The sequence below is a fragment of the Pipra filicauda genome, unplaced genomic scaffold (assembly GCF_003945595.2).
Source record: "Pipra filicauda isolate LSUMZ 115617 unplaced genomic scaffold, ASM394559v2 scaffold406_size631624_pilon, whole genome shotgun sequence".
Taxonomy (NCBI): Eukaryota; Metazoa; Chordata; class Aves; order Passeriformes; family Pipridae; genus Pipra; species Pipra filicauda.
In genome coordinates, this window is record NW_024104539.1 from 28702 (window position 1) to 56614 (window position 27913).

The 27913-nt window shown below is 51.7% G+C and overlaps 1 protein-coding gene across 9 annotated transcripts in view; it reads left to right on the forward strand.

Moving 5' to 3' along the window:
• The window catches only part of LOC113994649 (D-glucuronyl C5-epimerase), a 48826-nt gene extending 24836 nt beyond the window's left edge, over positions 1 to 23990 (forward strand). For 6 of the 9 annotated variants that reach the window (XM_039385342.1, XM_039385341.1, XM_039385340.1 and 3 more), the window contains 4 exons: positions 3444 to 3544; positions 14065 to 14606; positions 18818 to 19060; positions 22005 to 23990. In XM_039385342.1, the coding sequence (XP_039241276.1) occupies positions 3444 to 3544; positions 14065 to 14606; positions 18818 to 19060; positions 22005 to 23029 (1911 nt within the window). In that variant the 3' untranslated portion in view covers positions 23030 to 23990. The other 3 variants (XM_027733925.2, XM_039385344.1, XM_039385345.1) reach the window with 3 other exon arrangements.
• The last annotated feature ends 3923 nt before the right edge of the window (positions 23991 to 27913 follow it).

Sequence of the window (27913 nt, forward strand, 5' to 3'; positions counted from 1 at the left end):
CAGAGGATTCCATGTTCCATGAGGAATTTGGGATGGGTTGGGTAAGTTCTGGCCGCTGGGCTGTTTGTTTGTGGGGTTTGGAATCCCCCCCGTGCCTGTGGCTCACGTGGATTCCATCCTGGGAATTCCAGCCAAGGCTCCTCATCCCCCAGGACAGGGATTTAATGGCTTGGGAAGTTCAGAACTAGAACAGAATCGACCCAAAGTGAAATTTGGGGAAGGTCAGAGTGGAGCAGGTGGGGCTTGAGAGGAAAAATGTGTCCCAAATCCCTCTTTGGAAGATCTGTTCCTGAAATCCCGGGATAAATGGGTAGGAATTTTCCCCTCAGCCTGCAAGGCACTGAGTTGTTCCCGAGGTGCCTCCTGGGGAAGCAGCAGCATTCCAGCCTGGATCTGGGCTCTCTGGGTAGGGAAGAGCAGCTCTTCCCCCCCTGAGCTGCCCTGAGGCCTCTTCTCCTGCCCTTTCCCTCCTCATTCCCTGGGGAGCTGCTCCAAGCTCTCCATCCCTCTCCTGGAGGTTTCTCCAGGGATTCCTGGGCTGTTGGATCCATCCTTGGCAGAGCTCCCGGGATGAGCTGTTTGCTGAGCTCCTTGGCTGCTCCAGGCTCAGCCTCCAGGCCATTCCTGGTGCAATTCCAGGCTCTGCAGCTGTTCCTTCCAGGAGCCAGGAGCAGGAAGGATCCAGGCTTGGCTCCTTGGCTTTCCCAGCCGTGTCCAGGCTGTCCCAGGGATGTTCCCCACTGACCTGTTGGAGCCACCAGCACAGTCCTTCCCATCTGGGACCTTTCCCAGCTCCTGGTGACTGGGAGCGCCTGGAATTTTCCCAGTATTTCAGCCAGGAATTCTCCTCTGTGAAAACCCAGGGATATTTCCCCTTTTTCTGCCAAAAACCAGGAGGAATGTGCAAATCCAGGTGGGAATCAAACATCCCAAGTGCTGGTGGTTACTTGGAAAAGTTGGCAGTGGATCCAAGGGAGGGGATTGGAGTGGGAAGAGCCTTCCAGAAGGTTCCTTGTGGGAAGGAGCTGGATTGGAGCAGCACTCCCGGGGTTTTTGGGGCTGCTGGAAACGGTACCAGGGAAAGTTTGGAGCCCTCAGGAGGGTGGAGTGGGAGAGAGGAGCTGAGGAGTGTGGAAAAGAGCAGATTCACTCCCGAATATTCCCCCAAAATAAGGGAGGGATTAAAAGGGAAAAACAGAGGGAATCTTCAGCCACGGTGTGGGGACACATGGCAACATCCACTGGGGGGCTGGGGCTGGCTGGGATGAGGATCAGCAGGAATTTTCGGGCGGAATTCCCTCATGGAAAGGGGGATTGGACGTTGGAATGGGCTCCAGGGAGGTGGTGGAGTCCCTGGAGGTGTCCATGGAATGCCTGGATGTGGCACTCGGTGCTCTGGGCTGCTTGGGATGGTGGTGGGTGACCTTGGAGGGCCTTCTCTGGGAAAATATTCCCGGATTCCTGCTTCAAAAAGTGGGATTTCTGCTCTGGAAGCTCCAAATGGGCTCCAAGGGAGAGGGATGAGCTCCCGAATAATAGAACTGAACATCTGGAGGGAGCCAGGGAAGGGCTTTCTGCTCCATGTGCTGGGAATACCTTGGAAAATCCAGGGGGGGCTTGTGCTCCCACAGGAAAATCCCCGTGGAGCCGTGGCAGTGGGATCTGGGCTTTGTCTCCTTGGCTTTCTGAGGGAATGCCAAGAAAAGGAGGATTTTGTTGCTTATTTCTTATTTTTTGCAAGCTGCCAATTCTTGGGGCAGAGGCTCTAAAAATGCCAAAGGAACCTGGGAATCCTCAGCATTCCAAGGAGAAGTGTGTCAGAAAGCTCCTGCCGGGTCCATCCCGGCCCTGGAAGGAAATCTGAATCCTTGGAGCTGCTTTGGTTGTTAAATGGAGCCTCCAGCAGGAGGATTAGAGGGAAAAATCCCACCTGGAATAAATTTGGTTTATGGGGCTAATTCCAGGAGAAAATTCCAGTGGAGTTTTCAAAGGTCCAGGTGGGTGTTGGATAATGGATGAATGGGATTCAAGTGGCTGGATAAACCTCCTCTGGTGGGATCCAGTTTGCTCAGAGACGCGGAGAATCCTTGGAAAACAAAGCCTGTTCCAGGGAAACTCCAGCAGAGGAGTTTTTGTTGGATCGGAGATTGGGAATGCGAGGGAAGGATGCAGGGAGTTAATAAGGGAGTGATTATCCCAAATTTGGGAAGGGCAGAGCCCATTGAAAGGCTGGGTTAGGAGTTAATTCCGTGGGATTGAGGCAGTGCCGGGTCCTGATTCCCGGGTAATCCATGGATCATGTGTGGGCAGGGGGGTGGTTCCTTTTTTAAGGAATGTTCAGCCACATAAGAAAAAAAAGGGAATAAATAATCTGAAAAGCTTCCAAGGGTTTGTTCCTGTTGGATTTGAGCAGGGAAAAGGAACAGCAATGAAAGAGCTGGGAAAAACCTCTGGAAATATTTTGGGGCTGGACCAGACCATCAATAAATGTGGAATTTGGGGAGTTAAATCTCCTCTGGAGCTCAGTGAATAATTCCAGAGCCATGGAATTGAGGGAGTTAAATCTCCTCTGGAGTTCAGTGAATAATTCCAGAGCTGTGGAATTTGGGGAGTTAAATCTCCTCTGGAGCTCAGTTAATTCCAGAGCTGTGGAATTTGGGGAGTTAAAACTCAGTAATTCCAGAGCTGTGGAATTTGGAGAGTTAAATCTCCTCTGAAACTCAATAATTCCAGAGCCATGGAAGTGGGGGAGTTAAATCTCTGGAGCTCAGTGAATAATTCCAAAGCCATGGAATTGAGGGAGTTAAATCTCCTCTGGAGCTCAGTGAATAATTCCAGAGCTGTGGAATTTGGGGAGTTAAATCTCCTCTGGAGTTCAGTGAATAATTCCAGAGCTGTGGAATTTGGGGAGTTAAATCTCCTCTGGAGCTCAGTTAATTCCAGAGCCGTGGAATTTGGGGAGTGAAATCTCTGGAGCTCTGTTCGTAATTCCAGCTGCAATTTCTTCCCGCTCTCCGCTTTATTCCCTTTTCCCTTGGAATTCTCCCCCTCGTGCAGCTCCAGCCACGTCAGGGCTGAGCTAAGCCCGGGATCCTTTGGTTGGAGCTTTGCACTGGAATTTTCCCGGAGTGTTTCCCGGGAGCCGTGCCCGGGCAGATGCCGGGATTCGGGATTCGCTCCGGAGCGGGGCGGGCTGGGGAGGGGGAGTGGGATGTGCTGCTGGAGGAAGTGACATCCCTGCTCCCGAGCCTTCCGTGCAGGAGCTGAGCCTTGGAATCCAGCAGCCCGGCTGCCTTGGGAAGCACAGCCCTGGATAAGAGGATTTGAGGGATAAAGGAGGCGAACACCCCGCTCCGGAGGCTCCGGAGGCTCCGCCAGCTCCGCCAGATCCTTAAGCACTTCAGTCTTCCCTGTTTTTTTTCCCTCTCTCCACATCCCTGCAGGAACACGGAGCTGGAGACCCGCTTGAAACCTCCCAGGGATCTATTCTGGAAGTTGGAAAACCCGGAGATGCGTTAGAATTCCCAGCCCTCCCTTTCCTAAGGTAAGAGAGGAGCCCCTTCTCCCCGTTCCCGGCTTTAATCCGCGTGTGTTTGGGGCGAGCTGGAATTCCTGGGGCGAGCTGGAATTCCTGGAGCGAGCTGGAATTCCTGGCTGTGATTCCAGCCTTTCCCTAAATGGTTAATGTTGATCCCGTGGAAGAACTCGCAGCTGCAGCTGCACATGGCTCTGCTTCCAGGAGTGTCGGGATAACGGGAAGCGGGAGCTGCTCCGGCTCAGGGGGAGTTGGGGCTTTCCAGCCTAAATCCCGGATTTCCAGAGCTTTTCCTTCGCCCTCCTCAGACCGTGAGTAACTCCTGCAGCATTCCGGGCTTGGAATGAGCTGGAGGAGGTGAAAGCTCACCTTGGAGAGGTGGGAAGTGCGGAATTCCCTCCGTTTGGGGAGCTGGAGCTGTGTTTCCATGGTATCCATGAGTGACTCCGGTGGGAGGGCTCGGAGGCATCAATGGGAATTATCCCGGGCTCGGGAGAACAGGTCTGGGGTTGTTTGATGTGGGAAAGATGGTAATTCCCTTCCTTTGCATGTAGGATCTCATTATCCATGATTAAACATGGAAAAGGCTGGATTGAACCTGTTGTACTTGCAGGGAGGCTTTGGGATACTGGAAAATCCAGGGATTAAACTGGAGCTTGGTTTTCCATGGGGGAGGGGGTTGGAACTGGATGAGCTTTAAGGTCCTTTCCAGCCAAATTCCCTGATTTTATGATCCTATGACTCTAATTTTCAAATATATGAAATTTAGGGATAATTTTTATCCTTCACCAGTTTCTTTGGTCCTTGGGGTTTATCCCACAACTTCGGGAAAAGCCAAACTCCAAAGGGGAAATGCCCAAAGAAAGCTGGAAAATCCAGGGGTTCAGCTGGGACACAAAAGCTTTTCAGGAGCTGCTGAACCAGCCAAGTAATTCCAAAGCATTTTTCCAGGATTAAAGGCAACTCCAGGCTCCTTCCCAGGAATTAATCCAGGCTGGTGGGCCCCATCTGGGCTGGGGAAGTTGTATTTTCCAGGCTTTTCCTGCTGAATTCAGGCAGAATTCCCGAGGCTGGGCTGAGGTTTGGGAGGCTGGGCTGTCATTCCCAATCCCTCCGTGCAGGGAACGCTTTAAATCCTTTGGAATGAGCCCCGAGAGCATCTGTGGGAACAATTAAAATCTCCAGGAAATGAATTTTTCAGTGGCCGGGGAAATAGTTTGGGAATGAAGGTGGTGTTTCCTGGGAAAGCATCCATTTTGTGTCCACCCTCTGGAGTGGAAACCAAACCCCCGGAATCCCGTGGGATTAGGGGTCTGGAACATTCCCTCTCCCATCTCTTGCTCTAACTCTCCCCTCTGGAATTGTTTGACTTGTCAAACTCCTCGTCCTTCCCGGGCTTTTCCAGGCTGAGCTGCCCCTGGAATGTGGGGTTTAGGAACAGCAACCACACTCCTGGTCCCAGGGAATAAAGTTCTCCTGCCAGCTTTTCAATCCATAACCTGTCCAACATTCCCACCACCTGCTCCCGGCAGTTTTGGTGTTTAAAGGGGAGGGATTTTGGTGGTTTTCCTTCTCGTGGAAGCAACTGGAGTTGGGAATTGGGAGGGACAGGTGGAGTTAAGTTGATGGAAATTAAAAAGCCTTAATGTGGGAATTTTGCATGTTTAGGAGTCTGGATTAAGTCCTAGAAAAAAAAGCAGATTTATTCTCAACCTCCTGTTTCCTTGGAAGTGCTGGATGGTCTGAGACAGGGATTTGAAGGAGAAAATCAGGATCATTTTGCCATTGGAACTGTTGGATATTGATTATCCCGGAGTTCAGGCTTGGTTTCAAAATTCCAGGGAGGTTGGGAAGGAAGGGACGATGGTGGCAAAAATTCCCAGCTTTTTTGGAAACCTGAATTTTTGGCCTTTGGGAATTCCTCACATCTGGAGCTTGTTCTTGGCTGGGTTTAATTTGTTTGGAACGACATTGCAGCAGGAAAAATAGGGAAGGAGCTCTGGATGGAGCAATTAGGGATGTGCCAGAGGGAAGAGCAGCACAGGAGTTCTTGGCATTGGCTGCACACTTTATTTTATATATTTTTTTATTTAATCTTATATATTTCTCTATACTTTTATATCTTTATACTTTTATATATTTTATGTATTTTTATTTATTTTATGTATTTTATGTATTTTTTATATTTTATGTATTTTATATATTTTATATATTTTATGTCTATTTATATATTTTATGTCTTTTTATATTTTTTTAATATTTTCAATATATTTTTATCTTTTTAAAATAGCCTTAATATATTTTTAATATCTTTTTAGATATATTTCATATCTGTTTAGACATATTTTATATTTTTATATTATATATTTAAACTAATACACAATAGATATATTTTATATGGTATCTAATATCTACATATCTTTATATAGGATATAATTATCTGTTTAACAAACTGTATTTAATATATTATTAATATAATATATAATATAAAATATAATATCATTAATATTTTGAAATATAATTTTATCTTTCATTTTCTCTCTATTTGATGTAGAACAGGATTGTAGCATCTCCTAACAGGGTGTTTTGTGTCTCTATTCCAGCCCTTTGGATGCTCTGTGATAGTAATGATTTATAATAATTATATAATAATAATAATAATAATAATAATAATAATATCTCCTTTGGACCTTCTGGAAATAAGGCACCAAATGTGCTTTCCAACCCTTAAATAAGGCCTCCAATAAGCCACTAAATGTGCTTTAAACCCCTTCAAAAAGTCCCTCCATAAATCCTTAAATGTGCTGTAATGTTTATTAACCCAGAGCCTGTTCCTGGTGGATTCCAGGTTGGATTCCAAGCTCCAAACCCTGAGGAATTGGGCAGGTCCTGCCCCTAAACCAGACCTAAGCAAGCCCAGCCCGACCATTCCCTGTCAAACATTAACCTGGAGCTGGGAATGTTCAGCCTTTGGGGGGGGGCGGGGGGGAGGGAATTCTTTGCTCTGGGAAAAACTCTCCTCACGAGGAATTTTTCCCGGGAAATCCAGCCTTTCTCCCTAAAACCCCCGTGGTGCCAGGGCTTTTCCTGCCCTGGGGGGATATTATGGGCTGGCCCAGCCCCCTGGCCCTGCCCTGCCACCACCAAAGCCCTGCCCCTGCAGCCAAAACCTGGATTGCTGCCCGTGTCCATCCCAGAAGGTGACATTCCTGAATTTTTTTATTATTTTTTTTTCCAGAAGGACTTGGCAGGAAGGCTTTGGGATCAGTTAATAATTAACTGAACTAACAAATCCCTCTGGGAAACCCGCAGTGAGCCAGGGGCTGCTCCGTGCCCACCTCCTGCTTCAGGAGGTGCCAGGGATGCTGGGAATTCCTGCCCCCATGCTCCAGGTGTCCTGCACTTCAAATCCTCCTTTCTCTTCCCGCCATTCCCACTTTGGCAGAGCCTCTGTGAGGATAAATCCCTGTGGAAGAGGCCCAGGAACCAGCTGGAGGCTGGAAGTGCTTCCATGTCCTCCCTGAGGAATGTGGGAGCAGTTTCCCCAAGGCAAGGTCATGTTGTGGTGTTTTTCCCTCTGACTGGGTTTGGAGCTCCTGGGTGGCAAAAGCAGGAATTCTGCAGGTGTTCCTGGAACATGCACTGCATCCTGGAAAGCTGGAAATCCAGAGTGTTCCATGCCTGCTGACACAGAGGTGGCTGCAGGAGTGAGGGAGGACTTGGGTAAGGAAAGAGGGACTTTGGACAAGGACCTGGAGGGACAGGAAAAGGGGGAATGGCTTCCCTCTGCCAGAGGGCAGGGATAGATGGGATACTGGGAAGGAATTCCTGGCTGGGAATTCCAGGTGGGGAGGCCCTGGCACAGGTTGCCCAGAGAAGCTGTGACTGTCCCTGGATCCCTGGAAGTGTCCAAGGTCAAGTTGGAGCAACCTGGGCTAGTGGGAGGTGTCCCTGGGGGTGGGACTGGATGAGCTTTAAGGTCCCTTCCCACCCCACCCATCCCTGGATTCTGTGAGTCTTTGGCTCCAGCACCATCTTCCCTGAAAACAAGGAGGGAAGAGCTCACACCCCCTGTGGAACCAGGTGCCCTTTACGGTCCCTTCCCACCCGAACCATCCCAGGATTCTGGGATTCTCCAGGAAGTTTCCAGGTACCACTTTCCCTGGAAACCACAGGAAGTCAACCCCCCCCCCCCCTTTGCATCTGTGGGAGCTTGGAATGCAGAGCCTGGAATTGCTGAGCTGGGCACTCCACCCCCAGCGCTGCTGATGGTTGTGCTGAAAATGTTGACTGGGAAAAGCCTCTTTCCTTTCACTTTTCAGCAGCTCTGCAGCCCAGAACTGCCAGGAATGGCTTTATCCTGCACGAGGCAATGGATCCTGCTGAATGTGGGCAGGGAAACGGGATCATCAGCAAATCCATTGTCAGGGTTTCATTCCCAGCTGGGGCTCGGAAAGGGTTTTTTGGCAGGGCCGGTGCCAGTGCTGAAAGGAAAAAAATTCCCCCCAAAGAACCCACCTGGGAGGGAATTCTGCTCGTGGAGCCACATCTATCCGTGCTTTGAGGGTATAAATTGGGATAAAATGAGTAAGAGGCAGCAAAAAAAGGCACAGGAGATATTAAATATGTGTTAAATAACGTGCTGGGAGATCGTGGAATCATGGAATGGGTTGGGTTGGGAGCTTAAGGATGATCTTGTTTCACCCCCAGGAACTCCTTCCACTAGCCCAGGTTGCTCCAAGTTCATCCAGGGCTGGGATTTGCCCATCACCAGCTCATTATTCTGCAGATCACTGGAGAGGTTAAATTTGAGGCAGTGTAAGATTTGAGTGGTTTTGGCTCTCTGGAGGAAGAGCTTTCACCAAAATGAAGATGTTTTTACCAAAATGCAATGAACTCTTTAAATGTTCCAGTTGAAGCCTCCAGCAGTCCACAGGCTGAAGGAACATCCCCGCTGGATGTGGGTTCCCTGGATGGGTTCCCTGTTGGAGCTCCCTGAGGAGCCTCTTGGCTCAGCTGCTCCCACAGACAGGAGGGTCAGGAGGGAGGATTTGGAAGCAGCAGGACCTGATTTCCCTCTCCACTGAGCACAGAGAGGGAAACTCCAGTGTCTGAGGAGACTGAGCCCAGGGAATGTCAGCCCACACGGCCCCGGGGGATCCATGGGGAACACGAGCCAGGCAGGGCTGGAAGCAGGAGAACCAGGAAGGTTCTGGAAGGAAGACCAGGCTGGATGAACTTGGAGCAACCTGGGATAGTGGAAGGTGTCCCTGCCCAGGGCAGGGGGTGAGGCAGGATCAGCTTCAAGTTCCCTTCCAATCCAAGCCATTCCAGGATTCTGTGATCCTTGGAATTGGGTTCATCTTTCAGAATGCTCCTGAGAGGATTTGGGGTTGCCTTGGGTTGGTTCTGGTTGCAAGGTAGGATTTGGAGATACTTCCTAATGAGGGAATCCTGAGTTCCATTGGATTTACTTAAAGTTTATGCTGTTCACAATGCTTCTGGAAGTTTGCTTTGCTTCTCCCCAAAATAGCTGCCTTATTTCATCCTTCCTGTTTATCCCTCCTCCCTTTGAAGCGTTCCTTGCTCCCACCTTTGTGGGGGAGAGGAGGAGGCAACGCTGGAATTGGGATGTTTATCTCGGTATAAAAATCCACTCCTGCTCCTGCAGAGGAAAAACAGGGAAACCACAAACCCGAGGGGTTTTGGCAGCAGGAATTGATGGAGAAATTAGTAACAATTCAATTTGTTTGGGAAAAGAAAAGGATATTTTCCTGCTGGTTCTACCTCGCTCTCCCAGTGCATTATCCCTGTGTTTGTGTGAATACATCTCCATATTTATCCATTATTTAGTGACATGGGAGAGCTTGGCAGTTTATAATCCATTAAATTCAGGCTCCCAGCAGTGATCAAAGACCCCACATCCCTCACAAATCATTCCCTGTTACCTGAAACCAGGAAAGACAGAGGGAATCGTGGCCTCTTTTTGCAGGAAAACAGCCGAATGTTGGAACTTCTCTCCTACTTGTTCCTATTAACATTTCATCAATGGAATTCCAGGAGAATTAGTAGGTGAATCTCGGGATTCTGTGGATTTATGTTGTGCAGCTTCTGGGAAAATGTCCCTGTTGCTGAGTTAAAAGGGGGCACTCGGAGTGTCCTGAAGTCACAGGGAAATTCCTGCAGGTTGATTCCTGGAAAATGAGATGCAAGAAGAGACAAGGAGGAAAAAAACTGGGGGTTTGGGAGATGGAGCAGAGGAAAGTCAGGAAGCAAAGGTGCTTCAGCTGCAGTTGGATGAAGCTGCTCCGTTCCACGGCCACGGCTCCGTCGTGGCAAGTCGGGAGCCAAGGAAAAGTCTGCAGCAAATGGAGCTGAAGAGTCAAGGATTAAACAATCTCTGCTGATTTCCTGGAGGGTTTGTGCTGCTGGATGGATTTGCCTAAAATAAACTGCTGCATGCCTGGGAAAAAGGGCAGAGCATCCCCGAGAGCTGCTCCCTGGGGAACGGCTGGGGCTGCAGAGCCAGGGGTTTGTATCCCCCGTTATCCACCTTTCTGTGAAATGGGATTTTCAAAAAGCAGAGGAGGAGGTTCAGCACCAGGTTCCCAGTCCTGGGGGTGCCAGGCTTTTAGGGAGGAGGATTATCCTGGAGAATTCCTTGCCAGCGTGTTGGATGGGGCCTGGAGTGAACGGGGACAGGTCCTGCCCATGGCAGGGCTGGAATGGGATGAGCTGGAAGGTCCTTCCAACCCAACCCATCCCGGGATTCTGCCATAGGAAGAACAGGGGTGTTTGGGGCAGTTTGTGGGGTTTAAGGGCTGGTTTTCCTGCTGGGACTCAGCTGGAGCTGAGTTCTTGCCCACAGGGAGGTGGGAGGGAGGGACTGGGCAAACCTCGGGAAGCTGCTCAGCTTCCATAAAAAACTGGATTTGGCACATTGGCAGAGCTCCCTCCTGCACAGGAACGTTATCCAAGGCCTCCTCTGTCCAAATGGAAGTTACACAACGCTCTTCTTCTGACTCTGTAGTGATTCCAGGTGGTTTGGAGTCGGTTCATCTCCCTTTGCAGCCCGGGAGCAGCTGTGCCTGCGGATCCCTGCGAGGGATCAGGGCTGGAGCGTGGGCTGGAGTGTGGAATTCTGCCCTGGGAACCCACCCCTGCCAGGAAAGCATCACCCCCCGAGTGCAGCCCAACATCCAGACCCCCCTCATCCCACAGAACCGCAGTGGTCCCTCTCCCAGTTCAAGGAGGCGGCAGGACCCGACTCCTACGCTCCCAAAAATCCCCGAGGAACAGGTTGGTGGCATCTCCAGCCCGGAAGGCTGAGGCAGAAGAGGTTTGAAGGTCAGAGATGGACCAGTGGGAAAAATGGGGAGCTTTGGGAACCGCCTCCTGACTTCCATTTCCTACGTTCCAGGATATCCAGGTGGAGTAAAACCTTTCCCCCCTTGTTTCTGAGGCTCTTTCCTTCCTCGGGGTTGAATTCCCGTGTCTTGAGGTTGAGCTGCAGAAGGGAAACTTGCTGTGGAAGAGAGTTGGAGACTTTTTTTATTTTTTTAAGATAATTGTGATTTAACCTAAATTTTCAAGCCCAGAGTCACAGGATGGATCCAGACTCTTTTTTTTTGGCCACAGTAAAAGGAACTTTCAAGCTTCAAATTTCAGCTGTTGGACAAACTGAAAAGAGCCATTACTGTGCCCTCCACCCTCCATTAACTGTTTTGAAACATTGTGCAGCACAAAGAAATAACTTTTTTTTTTTGCTTATTTCAACACAATTACTGCCTCTTGAAAAAAAGGGATTCCTGGAGGGGATTCCTGGATACCCTTAGTAAGGATGAACCACTTCAACCTCCATTAGACAGGGCTGGAATTAGATCAAGTGCTCCAGGAAATGACAGAAATACCCCTCAAAAAAGGAAAAAAACCAACCCAAAAAATCAACAACCCCCCAAATTTGTCAGATTTTACCAACTGGGTTTGATCCCCAAGCCCTGGAGCAGAGAGTGTGTCCGTAGGGATGTGGAATGGCCTGCAGGGGGACACAGGGAATGCTGTGGGTCTGTCCCTGCTGCTGCTCTCTGGATCCTCCAAGTCCTGGAGTGGTCCCTGATCCTTAAAAACTTGGGGTAGAATGCTTGGAAAACGGGAATTTATTTTTCAAGCAGGGATTACTGTAAAAAATGTCACCAAAACGAGGAGTTTGGCACCGCGGGAGGATTTCACTGCCCGGCTTTCCCGCTGGCTTTGGGGATGAAGTTTGTGGGATTTAACTGGCAAAACTCTTCCACTTGGACGTGGCCTTCCCAAAGGAACACCTGGATCCTCCAGCCACGTCCCTGCCTTTTAACCTGAGCCTGAAGAAGAAACTGAAATATTCGGGAATTCTGTTCCTCCCAAAGAAAAGCTGCTTTGAGGGATCAACCCCGAATTCCGTTTTATCAACGAGGATTTTGTAGGTTCTGTGTTGGGCACTCCAGGTATTGGAGATGTTCATCCCAGGTTTGTTGGGAGCAGGGAACCAAAGGCTCTGGGAGGTAAGAACACAGAATTATTCCACCTTTTTCCAGGAATCCTCTTTGCTCTTCGCTGACCCCAGGGGAGAATTCCCTGGCAGCATTTTCCCTGCTCAGCAGTTGCTCTGCCCTTGGACTGGTGATTTTCTGTTGTTTATTCGATATTTAATATTAATCACCTCCTGGACTTCAATAATTCACTGTCAGGGATTCAAATATAATTCACAGTTTGTCCTCAAGGAGCTTTTCTGTCACTTCTCGTTCTGTTCTGCTCCTCCTCGTCATCAGCTCTGGAAGCTGGGAGAGAAAAACAGGTAAAAAATTTGGGATTAAAAAGGTAAAAGGTAAAAAAAAATTGGGATAAAAAAGGTAAAAGACTTTATTCCAGGCCTCTGTGCATTCCTGACCGTGTTCTAAAAACCAGTTTTAAGTTCCTGGTGTAAAATCCAGCTCAGCCTTTGGGCTGGACTTGAATAAACCCAGGATTTGTGGGTTCCTTTGGTCTCCCCAGCGCTGCTCCAGTGATCCCTGAACAGCAGAAAATCAAGGAGCAGGAGTTCCAAACATGTTTTCCAGGGCTAATTCCAGAGTCTAAACATCAACTCTGCTGGGACAGACTTATTTGCAGGATGAGGTGCCAGGCAGGGCTTGGTTTGAAGGATCAGGAGAAGGAGGCACAGGAACAGGGATCTCCTGGATCTCCTCTGTTCCCATTCCTGCAGCTTGGACACCCTCCCCTGGTGGGAATATTGAACATCCTGATCCTTAGAAAGCGATATTCCCAAAATGGGATCACACCCAGGTTCCCAGAGGTGCCCATTCCGTGGCCCCCACCCTCCCTGTGCTCTTCAGGATTTATGGAAAATATGGAAAACTTTCCAATGTTCCCTCGCATTTCCCGACATTGAGGTTCAGGCTCTACTGATTTATTGGTAATATATAGAAATATATTATTTAAATGTGGTATTTTCGGTGGTTTTTCCTCAGTGAAAATCCCTGTGGGAGCAATTTCATCCAAGGTTCAAGATTCCCTGGCAAAATCCCTCGTCCAGGACATTCTCTTTAGAAACAATCACTTGGTGAAGCTGCAGAATTCCGCTGAAAATACGAACTCTGTGATGGAGAAACTGCCTTTGGTTGTTCCTTCCTGGGAAATAAGTGCCAGGGATTTCTAAGCAGGAAAAATGAGGCAATTTTAGCCAGTTCTTCAAATTTAATTGGGATTTTATTTCTTTCTCTGCTCTGTTACTCCCTTAAACTCTGCTCTTTGCACAGGGAAGGCAGAAGGTGATGAAAGCATCCCTTGGGAATAGGGTTGGGAGTGGGATGTGCCAATAATAAACTGGGAACATCAGTGGGGCAAAACTGGGGGGGTTGGGGCTTCCCAGAGATTGGAGCTTCCAGGGGAGCAGAGAATAAGGGAATTGCTGATGGATCTCCTGGTGGACGCTGTGGTTTGCAGGGAATGTGTGTCCAGCACTTCCTGGGAGGTAAATCGTGATTAATGCGGGAATTAACTGTGGGAATTGCATGGAATTACTGGGAATTGCTGTCAGGAGGGTGTTGGAGGTGATGTTCCCGTTGGAAAGGCCCCACCAGGAACACATGGGGTGCTTTTCCCTTTGGAGATGCTCCATCAGGAGCATGAGGGGTGATGTTCCTGTGGAAAGGCTCCACCAGGAGTACAAGGGGTGATGTTCCTGTTGGAAAGGCTCCACCAGGAGTGTGTGGGGTGATGTTCCTGCTGGAGATGTTCCACCAGGAGTACAAGGGGTGATATTCCTGTTGGAGATGCTCCACCAGGAGCACAAGGGTGCTTTTCCTGCTGGAGATGCTCCACTAGGAGCACAAGGGGTGATGTTCCTGTTGGAAAGGCTCCCCCAGGAGCACGAGGGGTGATGTTCCTGTTGGAAAGGCTCCCCCAGGAGCACGAGGGGTGATGTTCCTGTTGGAAAGGCTCCCCCAGGAGCTGCCCTGTGCCCCCCTCACGCTGTGCCCGCTGTGTTGCAGGTATGGTGTGAATATGCGTTGCTTGGCAGCTCGGGTCAACTACAAGACTCTGATCGTCATCTGTGCCCTGTTCACGCTGGTGATGGTGCTGCTGTGGAACCGCTGCTCCTCGGACACCTCCGGCCCCTTCCCGCGGATCCCGCCGGGGCTGGAGCGCCGCGGGATGGCCGAGGACGAGCCCAGGCAGCACAGTGAGGAGACCTCCCCCCAGGAGCAGCAGAAAGCCCCCCCTGTGGCCGGGGCAGGCAGGGCCCCCGCGCCCAAGTACGAGGAGATTGACTGTGTGATCAACGAGGAGCACACCGTGAAGGGCAGGAGGGAGGGCAACGAGGTGTTCCTGCCCTTCAGCTGGGTAGAGAAATACTTTGAGGTTTATGGGAAAATTGCTCAGTACGATGGTTATGACAGGTTTGAATTCTCTCATAGCTACTCCAAAGTATACACACAGCGGGCTCCCTACCACCCCGACGGGGTCTTCATGTCCTTCGAGGGCTACAACGTCGAGGTCCGGGACAGGGTCAAGTGCATCAGCGGGGTTGAAGGTGGGTGGAGTGTTTTCTTCTCCTTTGGGGTGGAAACGCTGCTTGGGATTTGCTCTGCGAGGCCGTCCGGGGTTTGGGTTGGTGGGAGAACAGCCTGGGGTGATTTGGTGCAAAGTATGAGGGGGGAATGTGAGGGTGGAGAAGGGAAAACTGTGAGGGAAACGTTGGTGTCCAGTGAAAAGGGTGGAGAGGAATCAGAGAATCAATCCTAGACTCGGGTGGAAGGGGCTTTAAAGCTCATCCCATCCCACCCCCTGCCCTGGGCAGGGACACCTTCCCCTATCCCAGGTCACTCCAAGCCCCGTCCAGCCTGGCCTTGGGCACTTCCAGGGATCCAGGGGCAGCCACAGCTTCTCTGGGCAACCTCATGCCAAGTCTTCCCAGCTCCATAGGGAAGTGTCAGCCCATCCCTGGAAGTGTCCAAGGCCAGGTTGGATGAACCTGGAGCAACCTGGGCTAGGGGAAGGTGTCCCTGCCCGTGGCAGTGGGTGGCACTGGATGGGCTTTAAGGCCCCTTCCAGCCTAACCCATTCAGTGATTCCATGATGATTCCCAGTTTTCCCAGTTGCAGTGAACTCCAGAGGTGCTGGGACACTGCTCTGGCAGTGCTGCTACCAGGGTTTGGCATCACTGTTGACACTTGAGCCTCTCAGGGAGCCACAATTATTTTATGATACAAAGCATTAAAATATTACGTTTTTTAAAAAAAGAAAAAATAAAACTACAGAGTAAAAAAATTATTTTAAAATTTAAATTCGGAATTAAATTTTAAAATCATTTTAGAAGGCCAGCAAGCCTGGCCTTGGTTTCTGAGGAGGCTCCTGCTTCCCTGTGGACACGGATAAATCCATGGGCTGAGCGCTGCTGGCACCTCTGGAACAGCCCAGCTGCTCTCAGGCACCTTAATTTTGGGGGTTAAATCCGTGGGAGGAGGTTTTGGAGAACAGCCCAAGGGTCAAGCAGCTCTCCAGCCCCTGGATTATCCCTGGATAACAGGGAGATGCAGTCAAACCTTCCCAATTTGAGCCATCACTAATTAACCCTCGGGGTCCTCCCACGGCTCGGCGGAGATTTGATGGCAGAAAATTCTTCTTGGCTTCCCATTAAAAAATTAATGACTTTGTGAAGCACTTACAGAGTGTGCCACCGTGACCCCTCATAAATTAATGACCAACTTTCACTTAAGGAATAAAACCCATTAATTCTCCTGCCTCTGGTGCTGCTCCCGGGGTGTGGATTCCAGCTCTTCCCGGCACACGGACACGGCAGGAGCTGCTGGGCCTGGGAGCTACTTGGCTGGGAAGGTTCACATGAGGAGATATGTAGGATATGGAAGTTTGGGGATGGAGTTTGAGGTTATTCTCACATTTTTATTGTTATTTTCTAACTCTCGTCCTTGTTACACCTGGGAAGGAAGGGATGGAGAGGTGGGTTGGGAACAGCAGCCTCGGGAACACCGGGGGCCTGTGGAGCTGCTCCCTGCTCAGCCCTTGAGGCTCCAGGGAGTTTAACACTGGATAATGGGGTTGGTTGTCCAGGAATGTTGGGGGTTTGCAGCCTGTGATTTAAATGTGGTGGCAGAGCCTGCGTGGGGAAGGCAACAGAGCTCTGGGAATGCAGCAAAGAGGGTGGGAAAGGATTCCAGAATCCCAGAATGGTTTGGGTTGGAGGGACCTCAAAGCCCATCCATCCAACTCTCTGCCATGGGCAGGGACACCTTCCACTAGCCCAGGTTGCTCCAAGCCCCGTCCAACCTGGCCTTGGACACTTCCAGGGATCCAGGGGCAGCCACAGCTTCTCTGGGCAACCTGGGCCAGGGTCTCCCCACCCTCACAGCCAGGAATTCCTTCCCAATATCCCATCTCTCCCTGCCCTCTGGCAGTGGGAAGCCATTTCCTGTGTCCTGTCCCTCCATCCCTTGTCCCCAGTCCCTCTCCAGCTCTCCTGGAGCCCCTTTAGGCCCTGAAGGGGTCTCTTGGGTCTCCCTGGAGCCTTCTCTTCTCCAGGTGAACAATCCCAATTCTCTTACCAGCTTTGTTGGGAAGGGATTTTAATATTAAACCAGGTTCTCAGGCACCTTTAGGCTTTTACTTTGCACCATGCCAGCCCTGGAAGTTCTCACAGTCCTGTGAGATTATTCCTTTAACTTTTGTCCTCATTCCAGAGGCTGTGGCTGCCCCATCCCTGGAAGTGTCCCAGGCTAGGCTGGATGGGGCTTGGAGCAGCCTGGGATAGGGGAAGTTGTCCCTGCCCGTGGCAGGGGGTGGGATGGGATGGGTTTTAATTCCCTTCCAACTCAAACCATTCCCTCGTGTTCTGTGTTCCCTCCTCTCTCTCCCAAGGGGTTGTTCCATCCTGTGTCCTGCAGAATTTCACCTTGTCAGGTTGGATGAATATCAAGTGAAGCTTTTATAGCAAATTTCCTTCTTTTTTTCCACCTTTCACTCCCAGTGAGTGTCCCTTTAACTGGAAATGCTCAGCATTAATGAGCCTCCAGGGGCTCACATAAGATGGAATATTCAAACCTTCCTGGGATGGTTTATCCCATCAGTGATAATCATTAGCACCAACAAATGTATGAAAACAATGAAAATATATCTTTTTATATTTAATTTAAGTCATCTTTTCACTGTTCCACCCTGAAGAACAAATTGGTTCCTGAGCCTGACGTTGCCAAAGGGGAAATGGTGCAAATGCCAACTTGATTTTTCCCTTTCAGTGCCAAACGTCCTTGGTTTGCTGCAGGAAGGACCTGGTGATCTGTTCCCACTTTGGATTTGTATTTAGAGGTCGGGAATTTGTTCCACAGAAAATTCAGGACTTTAGGATTTAACCATACTTTAAATATCCTGTGTCTGCTTCTGGAGGAACATGTGCAAATGAGGCTCCCCCACGCAGCTTGTTCCCACTTCCTGGGTTTTCCACCCAAATCCTGGGAGCTGGGAAGGGCAGGTAGAGCTCTGCAGGGATTTCTGCAGGTGCATCCCAAGGATCCTGATGGAGGGTGGCAGTTTTATGTGACACTGAGCTCCTCCCCTGTGAAAACCCATAAAATCCCATTAAAAACCCATAAATCAGGATGCAGATGATGAACTCTGTGATTTTCCTGCCTGATTCCTCTGAGGTGCCTCCAGGGGGTTGTTTTAGATCTAAAATCACCCAAAGCCCAAACTAAGGGAGAGACCTTTGTGAGACCACAGGCTTTTGGGACAATCCCAGGGAAGGCTGGGATGAAGACAAGGGACAGCTTTGCGGGGTGGAATTAGGGCAAATCCTTCTTGGAGAGCCTGCTGGCTCCTGCAGGCACCACTCCAGGCAGGAACGCTCCCAGGAGAGCTGGGTAATGGGAGGGATTTGTGGCTGAGGGTAAATCGCTCTCTGAGCAGCAAATAACTCTTAGAAAAATCTCCCAACAACAGATGCACTTAATTTGCAAAGATTTACTGACGTTAAAGGGATTGCGGGGATGGAAAAGCGTTTGGGGATTAACTGCTCTCAGGAGCAGGGGGGAAAAATCTGTTCAGGCTTGGAAAATGTGTTTTGAGATAAGTGGGAGGCTCCAGTGACAATGGAAGGAGGATGGAGCCAGGCTGGGAGAGCTGGGGGGGTTCACCTGGAGAAGAGAAGGCTCCAGGGAGACCCGAGAGACCTTTTCAGGGCCTAAAGGGGCTCCAGGAGAGCTGGAGAGGGACTGGGGACAAGGGATTGAGGGACAGGACCCAGGGAATGGCTTCCCACTGCCAGAGGGCAGGGACAGAGGGGATATTGGGAAGGAATTCCTGTCTGTGAGGGTGGGGAGGCCCTGGCACAGGTTGCCCAGAGAAGCTGTGGCTGCCTCTGGATCCCTGGAAGTGTCCAAGGCCAGGTCGGAGCCACCTGGGCTAGTGGGAGGTGTCCCTGCCCATGGCAGGGGATGGAATGGGATGAGCTTTAAGGTCCCTTCCAGCCCAAACCATTCCATGAGTCTGTGAATGTAGGGAAGCCTGTGATAAGGATTCCTCTGCCACTCCAAAGTGCTGAGTTTGAACTAGTTATGGATCTTGGTGGCAAAGGGAACAGTTCAGTCCCTGACCAGGACTGAGATGGTGACCCCTCCACGCCCCGCGTGTGCAGGGGAGGCAGTGCTGGCTCTGCAGGAGGACTCAGCAGAGCTCCAGCACTGGGGGTTTTGGCAAGGTGCTGACCACTGCTCCCTCTCCTTCCTCCCCCAGGAGTTCCCCTCTCCACCCAGTGGGGGCCCCAGGGCTACTTCTACCCCATCCAGATCGCCCAGTACGGGCTGAGCCACTACAGCAAGAACCTGACGGAGAAGCCGCCGCACGTGGAGGTTTATGAGACAGCCGAGGACAAGGACAGGGGCAGGGCCGGGGACTGGGCCGTGCCCAAGGGCTGCTCCCTGACCACAGTGTGGGACAAAGCCAAGCTCACCGGGGTCAAACAGTTCTCTGCTCCAGGTGGGTTGTCCTGAAGGTGTCACAGGTCACCTGTTCATTTGAACATGCTGTGCCAGAGGAGCCTTAACTTCTTGGGATTCATGTGTTTGTTTTCATTTACCCTTCATTCCCATCCTTCATTCCCCATCCTTGATTCTCTATCCTTCATTCCCCATCCTTTTCATTCCCCATCCTTTTCATTCCCCATCCTTTTCATTCCCTGTCCTTGATTCCCCATCCTTGATTCCCCATCCTTGATTCCCCATCCTTGATTCCCCATCCTTCATCCCCCATCTTTCATCCCCCATCTTTCATCCCCCATCCTTCATCCCCCATCCTTCATCCCCCATCCTTCATCCCCCATCCTTCATCCCCCATCCTTCATCCCTATCCTTTTCATTCCCCATCCTTGATTCCCCATCCTTTTCATCCCTCATCCTTCATCCCCCATCCACCTCACCTGAGAGCTCACCCCCCTTCCCTCAGCCCCTCAGGGCCTCTGGAGATCACCTCATCCAACCCCTGATTCCCGTCCCTCTGGAGTTTTCCCTGTTTTCTCCCCCGCACTGGCTTCCAGCACTGTTCTACTCCAACCCAAAGGCTGGATGTGCTCATGGAGGGAGATGAGGAGTCACATTTCCCGAGCCTTCCAGCTCCTGTCCCAAAATAGCAGCTGCAGGAGGAGGTGGGAGCCGTGTGGGGTGTGCCAGGGGATGGGACAGGTGGCACAGAAGGGCTGTTTCCAGCCCGGAGCACGGGCAGGACCGGGAGCTCTCTCTCCCTTCACTGGGATACAACTGTGCTTGTAAAATTTAGGGTCTTAATTCTGCCTAAACCCAGGTAGAATTACAGAATATATTGAGTTGGAAGGTACCTCAAGAATTAAGTCCCTGAGGACACCCCTGTGCCCGAGAGCGTTGTCCAAACCCTCCCTGGGGCTGTGTCCACCACCCTGGGGAGCCTGTGCAGTGCCCAGACACCCTCGGGGGGAAGAACCTGCTCCCAGTATCCATCCCAAACCTCCCTGACACACTCTAAAGTTGCCTTAGAGAAAGAACAAGAGTGTTTTGGGGTCTCCCAGTTGTTCCCTTCACCGCGTTTCGCTGCCACCTCCCTGATTCCCCCTGTTCTGTTTGGTATTTAGGAGGGAAACCCATTATTTAATCCAAGAGTTCCCCTTGTGCCAGGCCAGGCTCATTAATAAGGCCCTAATGTATTTTCCCTCAATCAATACCCACTGGAATTAATGAGTCCATTACTTCCAAGGACAATGAAGTAATTTTCCGTTGGCACCTCGGCCCTGGGGCTCCCGGGAAAAGGTTGTCCAACACTTTTGTGTCTTTGTAGTGGATAAACACAGGGAGAGGGGAGGATAAAAGGTCTGGGCTGTGTTCTCTCCTCATCCTTTATTGATGGCTGAGTAATCCATGGATATGGATATGCATCCACTCCTCTGAGCAGGCCCTAAGTAATGGATTTATGGATGCTTAAGGCACAGCAGCCACGAGCAGCCTTTAGTTCCTTGCTCCTCCAAACTCTTTTTCCTCCCTCTTTTCTAATTCTCTTTTGTTATAATTTATTTACAAGGAACCATAAAACTCACTTGACAGGCACTGTGAGAGGGGGGAGGTTAATTAGGTTTTTTTCCACAGGAGCAAAATGTGGTGGCCCAAAGCGCTCGGTTCCTTCTCTCAGAGCAGATGCTGAGCTTAAAACTCCCAGCTTTTCCTTGAAAAGCTTGGAAAACATGACATTCAGTCAAAAAAATTGGGACTGGACAACAGAGCCTGTACAGGAGGTGTTTTAAAATTCCAGGGATTAGTTTGGGAGGCAGGAAAAGCTGCCCATGACGTGCTGGTTGCACGGAGAAACGTGTCCGGGGTATTTCCCACATCCCAGAGCAGAAATAAAGAAACAATGGCCTTTTCCAGGAGAGTTTTATCCCATGGAAAGCCCTTAATTTGATGTGACACTCTTTAAGTGTTCATCATCCCTCTGTGCATTCAAACCTCCAGGATTTGCTCTCAGCCTTCCAAATTAATTATCCTTTTGATCTCCCGCTGTAGGTTTTGTGGGAGAAGTTGATATTTTCAAATCCAGAGAACACTGGATTTTATTCTGTGGCAGTGCCTAGGAGCTTTATTTAATTTATAGCTTAAAATTAAGCTGAATTTTGCCAATGCAGAGGTTAAGAAATATTTGAACGCACTCGTCTTTATTCCTTGGTTTTTCCCCCCATTAAACTAATCGGGTTTTGGCTCTGTCAGGTTGGGAAAGAAAAAAATCCCAGAAACAGTCCCAGGAGGATCCTAAATACCTGCTTCTGGCATTCCTGGGGTTTTTTTCCCTTTGCTGAAAGCAGAGCTTTATTCAGGAATGTGAGGCTGCAGCAGCGCCGGGTTTTGGTGTCGCTGTGCCAAGGGAGGTTTTAATTTGGGAACAAAAGGGTGGTTGTTGGTTTATTATTGAGTTACGGCAGAGGAAAATCAGGGAGCATCTCAGTTCTTGCTGTGCCCCATCCTGGAGGAAAGGTGCTGCTCTAGGGGAAGGTGTTCCTGCCCGTGGCAGGGTGGGATGAGACGAGCTTTAGGGTCCCTTCCAGCCCACCCCATTCCAGGAGGGGCCCTGTGCCCTGCCAGGCTGGTGACCTGTCCCCAACCCCGGGTGCTGCTGGGTCATGGCTCCCCTCCATCCATGAGGTACCAGAAACATCCCATAAAACGCTGGATGGAGCCCCTGGCACTGCCGCAGCCCTTTAATGGGAGGCACAAACAGGTTCTCCCCTTCGCTCCCAGATTTACTTTTATGCTTAATTAAATAATGTGCAACAGCCCAGAAACGACTGAATTATTGATGGGCTGCCCTGAAAGCTTTGGGCTCCTGCCTGGGGAGGGGGGTTCCCCGGGGGAGCTGCCCTGCCCAGCTGCCGGGCTGTGGGGCGCTGAGCTGTCGGGTTTGTTCGCAGACACCAGCGAGGGGGTGTCCCTGCAGCTGGGGAACACCCGGGACTTCATCATCTCCTTCGACCTCAAGTTCGTGACCAACGGCAGCATTTCGGTGGTGCTGGAGACGACGGAGAAGAACCAGCTGTTCACGGTGCACTACGTGTCCAACACGCAGCTCATCGCCTTCCGCGACAGGGACATCTACTACGGCATCGGGGCGCGCACCAGCTGGAGCACCCTGACCAGGGACCTGCTCACCGACCTGCGCAAGGGCGTGGGGCTCTCCAACACCAAGGCCGTGAAGCAGACCAAGATCATGCCCAAGCGGGTGGTCCGGCTGGTGGCCAAGGGCAGGGGCTTCCTGGACAACGTCACCATCTCGGCCACGGCGCACATGGCCGCCTTCTTCGCCGCCAGCGACTGGCTGGTGAGGAACCAGGACGAGCGGGGCGGGTGGCCCATCATGGTGACCAGGAAGCTGGGGGAGGGCTTCAAATCCCTGGAGCCGGGGTGGTACTCGGCCATGGCGCAGGGCCAGGCCATGTCCACGCTGGTGCGGGCCTACCTGCTGACGCGGGACGCGGCCTTCCTGGGCGCGGCCCTCAGGGCCACCGCGCCCTACAAGCTGCCGGCGGAGCAGCGCGGGGTCAAGGCCGTGTTCATGAACCGGCACGACTGGTACGAGGAGTACCCCACGTCCCCCAGCTCCTTCGTGCTCAACGGCTTCATGTACTCCCTCATCGGGCTCTACGACCTGAAGGAGACGGCGGGCGAGAAGCTGGGCCGGGAGGCGCGGCTGCTCTACGAGCGCGGCATGGAGTCCCTCAAGGCCATGCTGCCGCTCTACGACACCGGCTCGGGCACCATCTACGACCTGCGCCACTTCATGCTGGGCACGGCGCCCAACCTGGCCCGCTGGGACTACCACACCACCCACATCAACCAGCTGCAGCTCCTCAGCACCATCGACGACTCGCCCATCTTCAAGGAGTTCGTCAAGAGGTGGAAGAGTTACCTGCGGGGCGGGCGGGCCAAGCACAACTGAGCTGCCACCAAAGCCGCCGGCCGGGTGACGGCCCCGCTTCTCTACGGCCCGTTCAAAGAAGTGATCCTTAGAACTGCTCTCCTGAAATCACTGCATTCCAGGGTGGGAACCTTTGGGTCCGAGGGGTGGGGCCGGGGAGCGTCACCCGTCCCCTGCGCTCCGCGAAGCGAAACCCCCCCTGCTCCTGAGTCTGAGGCTGGGTTTTGTCGGGTTTTAGTTTTCCTTTTTGCAGGAAAATGTTTGCAGAAGCCATAGAGGTCTCGAAAGCCCCGCAGGCCTCGCCTGAAGAGTTAATCCGTGGCCTCTTAAACTGAGTCTTATGTGTCTCTGTGGGAACAGCTCCTGTGGTGTGACGCCGTCGATGTGACTTCACTCGTAGCCTGGGTAGTGCACAGTGTATCTTTTAGAGGCGGGGGTGTTTTTTAATAGGAATTCTTTTCTCGGGGTGACAAATACACCTTTTTAAGTTTTTCCCCAGTCCTCTGGCTGGAGATCCTTTAGCTGGAGGGTTTCTCCCCAGACGTGTGGGCGGAGGACGCGCGGCCGGCGCCACGTAAGCACAACTCGGTGGGGCTCGCGGGGCCCCCGGAGCCTGAGCCTCATCACCCCCAGGTTCACCATCACCCCTCACTGGTGTCACCTCGGAGCTTGGATCCCTCCTCTGGAGCCTGATGTCCTGTCTTGGGTTTTGTGATTCCCTCTGAGAGGTTTCTCTGAGCTTTGGCCGCTTCTTTTTGGGGACACTCGTGGCGAGTTGCTGAGCGGGACGTGGAGCTCGTCCCGAGTCGCTCAGGAAATTCAGTCGGGGTTCATTAAGGTTTTCCTGAGGTGATTTTAATTTTTAACCTGCTCGATCCATCAAGCACTTTAGAAATTGAAGTTACCTCAGAGGGCTCTGCAGCTCTGCCTGGGCTTTAATTCCTGAGAGGTTGTGGCTGCCCCATCCTCTTGGAAGTGTCCAAGGCCGGGTTGGACAGGGCTTGGAGCAACCTGGGCTAGTGGAAGGTGTCGCTGGGTTGGAACTGGATGAGCTTTAAGGTCTTTCCATTCCAAACCATTCCAGGATTCCATGATTCACTGGCTTACAGTGTAAGGGGTCATGACACCTCCAGCAGTGGCTTCTTGGGTGTGATTTGCCTTCGTGGCTCTGCCAAGTGACCAGTGGTCCCTGTGCACATCCCAACCCACACATCCCAACCCACACACTGGGATGGAGAAGAAACCAGGTGGATTCTTCCCATTTCCCAGTCCTTTACACCCACATTACTCTGAGGTGTCTGGGGTGATCCAGAGGAGTCAAACCAGCCCATGGCTGAGGTTTGCTCTGACCCCAAACTCCCAGAGAGGACACGGATTGACTGTGGGGCTCCCACTGCTCCCATTCCATGCTGTCCATGGAGGTGGGGCTTCAGGTGTTCACCCAAACCCCAGGGAGGCCGGGCACAAGGACAACATCCATCTGCATTTGAGCATTGCTTTGATTTTTTTGATGCTTTTTGGGATTTCTGGCAGAGATTTGAAGCAACTTTTGAATTACTTGATGTTCCAGCCCACGCTCCCACCACACAGATCCGTGTGGGACGTGGGGGTGGAGGAGGAATTTCAATACCAAAGGTAGCAGAGGTGATTTTTGTTACATATCTGTGCGCACACAAAACCACCCTAAAAATGTGCTTCCCCCCCAAAAAACTGGTCCTTCCTGCGACATCTCCCTCCTGCTTCTTCCCTCCACCCTGTCCCCGTTTGGGAGTTGGGGAATCTGGAGACACCCTTTGGGTGCTGCTCGAGAGATGGTTTTGGTGCCTTATGGAGGCCACAATTTCCAATTTTTGTTGTTTTTTTTCCCCTCATTACATCCAATTCCAGGATTGGAGCGTGGCTGATCCGGCTCGGAAGCGCGAGCTGGCCGTGCCAACACCATCGGTCTTGTCCCACCACCTGATCCTTAACACCCCATTGCATTTTCTTGGCCTTAGCACAGGTGGAACTCCAAGGATGCCCCAGCAGAGGTGGTAGAACCGTGGAGAATCCGTGTGGAGTTTCTCCTGGCATTCCCTCAGTTGAGTTGTGCGGTGGCAGAGGATCGTCGGACACGGCGCCAACGCCAGCGGCGCCCAAACCTCCACCAAATCCATTTTGACATTTTTGGGGTTTTTTTGTCGATTTTCACTCTCCAAACCGACACACAGATCTTTGGCACTGAGCCCTCAGACTCCAGACTCCGATCCGAGCTCTCGGAGCCCCGGATCCAGCGAATCCTCCCGCGGGATTTGCCGTCCCCGGGCGCCATCGGAGGCGTCGCGCTCGCGGATCCCCCCCACCAGTGACACAAGCACAACCCTCCCAGCGGGCAGGTGCCATTCCCTGGAAGCTGCCATTCCCTGGAAGCTGCTCTTCCCACCCCCCTCCTCGTGGGGCTTTGGTTTGCCGGGTTCTCGCTGCGCCGCCGTGGCCGGGCGGGCTCTCCCCGTGTGGTAAATATGCAATAACTTGTTTACAGGATGCTCTGGGCAGGGTGGTCCTTTGTAAAGCTGTACAGCCTTTGCAGTTCAAGCACAATGTGCACAGTTAGTTTTCTATTCAGCCAAACCTGAGTTTTTTGCAGCAGGAAGAGGTTCCTCTATGTTTCTATACGATGTGAAAATGGGTCAGCGTTTGTGCTTCGTGTAAAAGCTGCTTTATAAGACTGTAAAATAAATTTTTTTATCTTAAGGCAAGCACGGGATGTCTTCTTCTTCTCAGCCCCCTCCCCTGTGGTGGCTTTGGGGAGGTTTGGATTCTGAGGGAGGTGGAAAATAACTCATTTTTTCACTGATGTGCTGGTTTGAGGTAAGAAGCACAAATCGATGTTCTCTGTCTGCTGGGGTGAAGGTCACGAGGTGGGTTCCTGGTGGGAGTGATTTCTGCTGAATCTGCTTTGGTTTGAGTTTCATGGGGTTTGTTAAATCATAATTTTAATTGACTGGTCACTAAAAACACCTGAACAAAAATGGTTGGTAAAGTAAGAAATTCAGGACTCTTAAAGCTCCAGGGAGAGCTGAGAGCCCCTTGCAGGGCCTAAAGGGGCTCCAGGAGAGCTGGAGAGGGACTGGGGACAAGGGATGGAGGGACAGGACACAGGGAATGGCTTCCCACTGCCAGAGGGCAGGGACAGATGGGATAGTGGGAAGGGATTCCTGGCTGGGAGGGTGGGCAGGCCCTGGCACAGGTTTCCCAGAGAAGCTGTGGCTGCCCCTGGATCCCTGGAAGTGTCCAAGGCCAGGTTGGACGGGGCTTGGAGCCACCTGGGCTAGTGGGAGGTGTCCCTGCCCATGGCAGGGGGTGAGATGGGATCAAGATCAACTTTAAGATCCAAAAGAAACCACTCCAGGATTCTCCCACTCCTCGGGTGAGAATATTGATTTCCATTCCTTAGGAGTTCGTTAAAACGCAGGGATTGAAAATAGAAGTGGATTTAACTCTGTTGCTTGGTGATGGATTTGGGTGTTTGCTGCTCAGTTCGTGGTGGAAGGAGCCACATTTCCCATCTGCCTGGAGTGACTGATCATCCCATGGATGCCTTGTGCTTCTGGAATGTTAAATAGCTGCTTCTCTCCTTAATCTCTTCCCCAGGCTCTCCCAGGCTGGCAGAGCTTCCCCACCCAAGGGCTTTGGCCCCGGGGACAAATCCCAGCAGGAATTCTTGGCCGGTCTGTTGTGTCCAGCCCCCAGGACATCCTGCTCCCAGGGCTGGGCTGCAGCTCCAGTCCCGTTTTCCTGCAAAAAAGAGGATTTTCCACTGGGCTTCAACCCCTCGGTGCTGGGAAGTTTCCTCTGGTTTGAAACTGGACTGTCACTCGTTGCACAAAGTGTTTTAAAGGACGTGTGGATGTGGCACTTGGGGACACGGTCCAGGGGTGGCCTTGGCAGTGCTGGGGGATGGTTGGATTTGATGATCTTTAAGGGCTTTTCCCACTTTAGTGATTTTGTGATTCCCTGGGAGGCACCAGGGGCTGGCACAGCCTTTCCAAGCGCTGGTTTGGGAATCAGGAGGTTTCCCAGGGCTGGGAGGAAGGTCCTGCCTCGGGCAGGAGGTCGAAGGACTTGGGATAGTCCCTCTCCCCGTGGCTCTGGCAGAGCTGCTCCTGGGCACAGGGATTATTGCTGAGATTGTGTCCATGATCATATCAAACAATCCAGAGTAATTTCAAAGCTTTTCCTGGCTCTCTGCCATCCCAGCAGCAGAATTCCAGCCTTTCCAGCTCTGATGCATCCCAGAAACCCAGGCAGGTGAGGGGGCACCTGGAGTCAATCCACATCCCGGGCCCTGCTTTGGAGGGAAAAGAGCCTGGAGAGGGTTCAAAACACACACTCGGTGCCAAAAGTGTGGGGTGGGCACAGAGGGAGTGTTTTCTCCCTGCTCTTCCTGAAATCCTGGGAGTTGGGGACCGTAGGGGGATCAGTCAGTGACAATCCCCCTGGGAATGGACGTGCCCAGGGCACAGCACAGCAAATCCTCCTTTTGTGCCAGGCTGCCAACACTGCGGGAGCTGGGGGTGATCCAGAGGCACCTGGTTATCCAGGATGCAGCTCCAAGGAGGAACCGTGATGGAATTGTCCTTGTGGTGCCTGGGACAGCCTGGCTTTCCTCATCCCAGCAAAAGGGCTCTTGATGAACCCAGCAGGAAACATCGGCTTCTCCAGCACCATCCACCCATCCCTGCATCCCTGGCTCATCCCTGGCTCATCCCTGCATCCCTGGCCCATCCTGCATCCCTGGCTCATCCCTGGCTCATCCCTGCATCCTCCACCCATCCCTGCATCCCTGGCCCATCCTGCATCCCTGGCTCATCCCTGCATCCCTGGCTCATCCCTGCATCCCTGGCCCATCCTGCATCCCTGGCC